Here is a 1,214-nt window from a genome sequence, read left to right as displayed (position 1 = left end):
CCCAAAAATATAATGTCTCCTGCCACAGTTGTTGCCGGCGCGGCGGCATAATATCAATATAACAGTGACAATAGGGTTGATTTAATTTCAGACTGAAAAAAGCTGCAAAATTGCACTTACTGCACATTTTCATTTATTTACACCACAGCTGCAAGTCACAGTGTTTCATGACAATCTGAGAGGTGCAAGTATTTTAAAAACTTTAAATGGAAGGAAATTTCTGGTTTTCTTGAAGGATGTATGAACAACACATTCACAAAGAAACACAACTGTTAGTTGTGTGACGACATTAAAGATGCTTTTAACACACACTAAATGTGCACCTCAATAACAGAAAGCAGGATTTCAGGTGCAGAGGAGCCCAGGGCCATGAGTGTGAGGTTGGACACAGTCTCATTCCAGATCCTCACTGTAGTTACTGTGGTTTCACCATTAGGTTTGGTGATAGTCACCTCTTTCTCCTACAGGAACAGGCATTTGTAAACTGTCAGTGATGCTGTTACCACTGAATCCATGTAGACAACATGCAGTGTGAATAACACAGCATACAAAACTAATGAGAATGCATGACATCTGGAACCAAAGCATTAGGTTAAACAATACCTGAGAGGTGATGACTTCTATGGATGCCATGAAGCGATCTGCAATAATGGACACACCGAGGAACGTGTACATGAGACAGAGGAAGTAGATGATAGCCCTCCCTGCCTGCTCTCCCAGTGGAGGGTTGAGTGGTAACCACACAGGCAGCAGGATACCGGGTTTACACACCACTACGTCTGAACATGACCGCTTTCCAGTCCCTGTAGCATTACCCGTGGGCTGAGGATGCTCTGGGCCAGTCGTTCGCTCCACAACCTGTGGCCGAAAGGAAGTGCAGGGGTGGGACAGGAGGAAAAGAGAGAGGAGGAAAAGGACTGGGGAAAGGTGAACAGGGAGGGTCCCCATGATATCCCTTAGTCAGGAGGAGCCTTGGTATCACTGATAGGTCAGGAGACTCTCCTAGAGACACAGAGGGAAACATAATTATTCTTAAAAAACGAGAAAGAGAAAGAGAGAGAGAGATGCAATGAGGTGTAACAGAATACTATACAATGGCCAGCCACTTTATTAGGTACACCTCTACAATTGTATGCACTTCAGTGCAACACCTCTGCCTTAACATTTGTTTATGAAGCTCAAATTGTTGATATGCATTATATTCAGAGGTGTTC

The 1,214-nt window shown here is 44.0% G+C and overlaps 1 protein-coding gene across 4 annotated transcripts in view; it reads right to left on the bottom strand.

Moving 5' to 3' along the window:
* slc8a2a (solute carrier family 8 member 2a) overlaps nt 1-995 on the bottom strand; it is a 10,016-nt gene extending 9,021 nt beyond the window's left edge. For all 4 annotated transcript variants that reach the window (XM_020587080.1, XM_020587081.1, XM_020587082.1 and 1 more), the window contains exons 1-2: nt 604-995; nt 324-461 (exon numbers count right to left, since the gene is read on the bottom strand). In XM_020587080.1, the coding sequence (XP_020442736.1) occupies nt 324-461; nt 604-948 (483 nt within the window). In that variant the 5' untranslated portion in view covers nt 949-995. The remainder of the gene's footprint in view (nt 1-323; nt 462-603) is intronic.
* Between the last annotated feature and the right edge of the window lie 219 nt (nt 996-1,214).

The sequence above is a fragment of the Monopterus albus genome, unplaced genomic scaffold (genome assembly GCF_001952655.1).
Source record: "Monopterus albus unplaced genomic scaffold, M_albus_1.0 scaffold438.1, whole genome shotgun sequence".
Lineage (NCBI taxonomy): Eukaryota > Metazoa > Chordata > Actinopteri > Synbranchiformes > Synbranchidae > Monopterus > Monopterus albus.
This window is presented reverse-complemented; position numbering and strand designations above follow the sequence as displayed.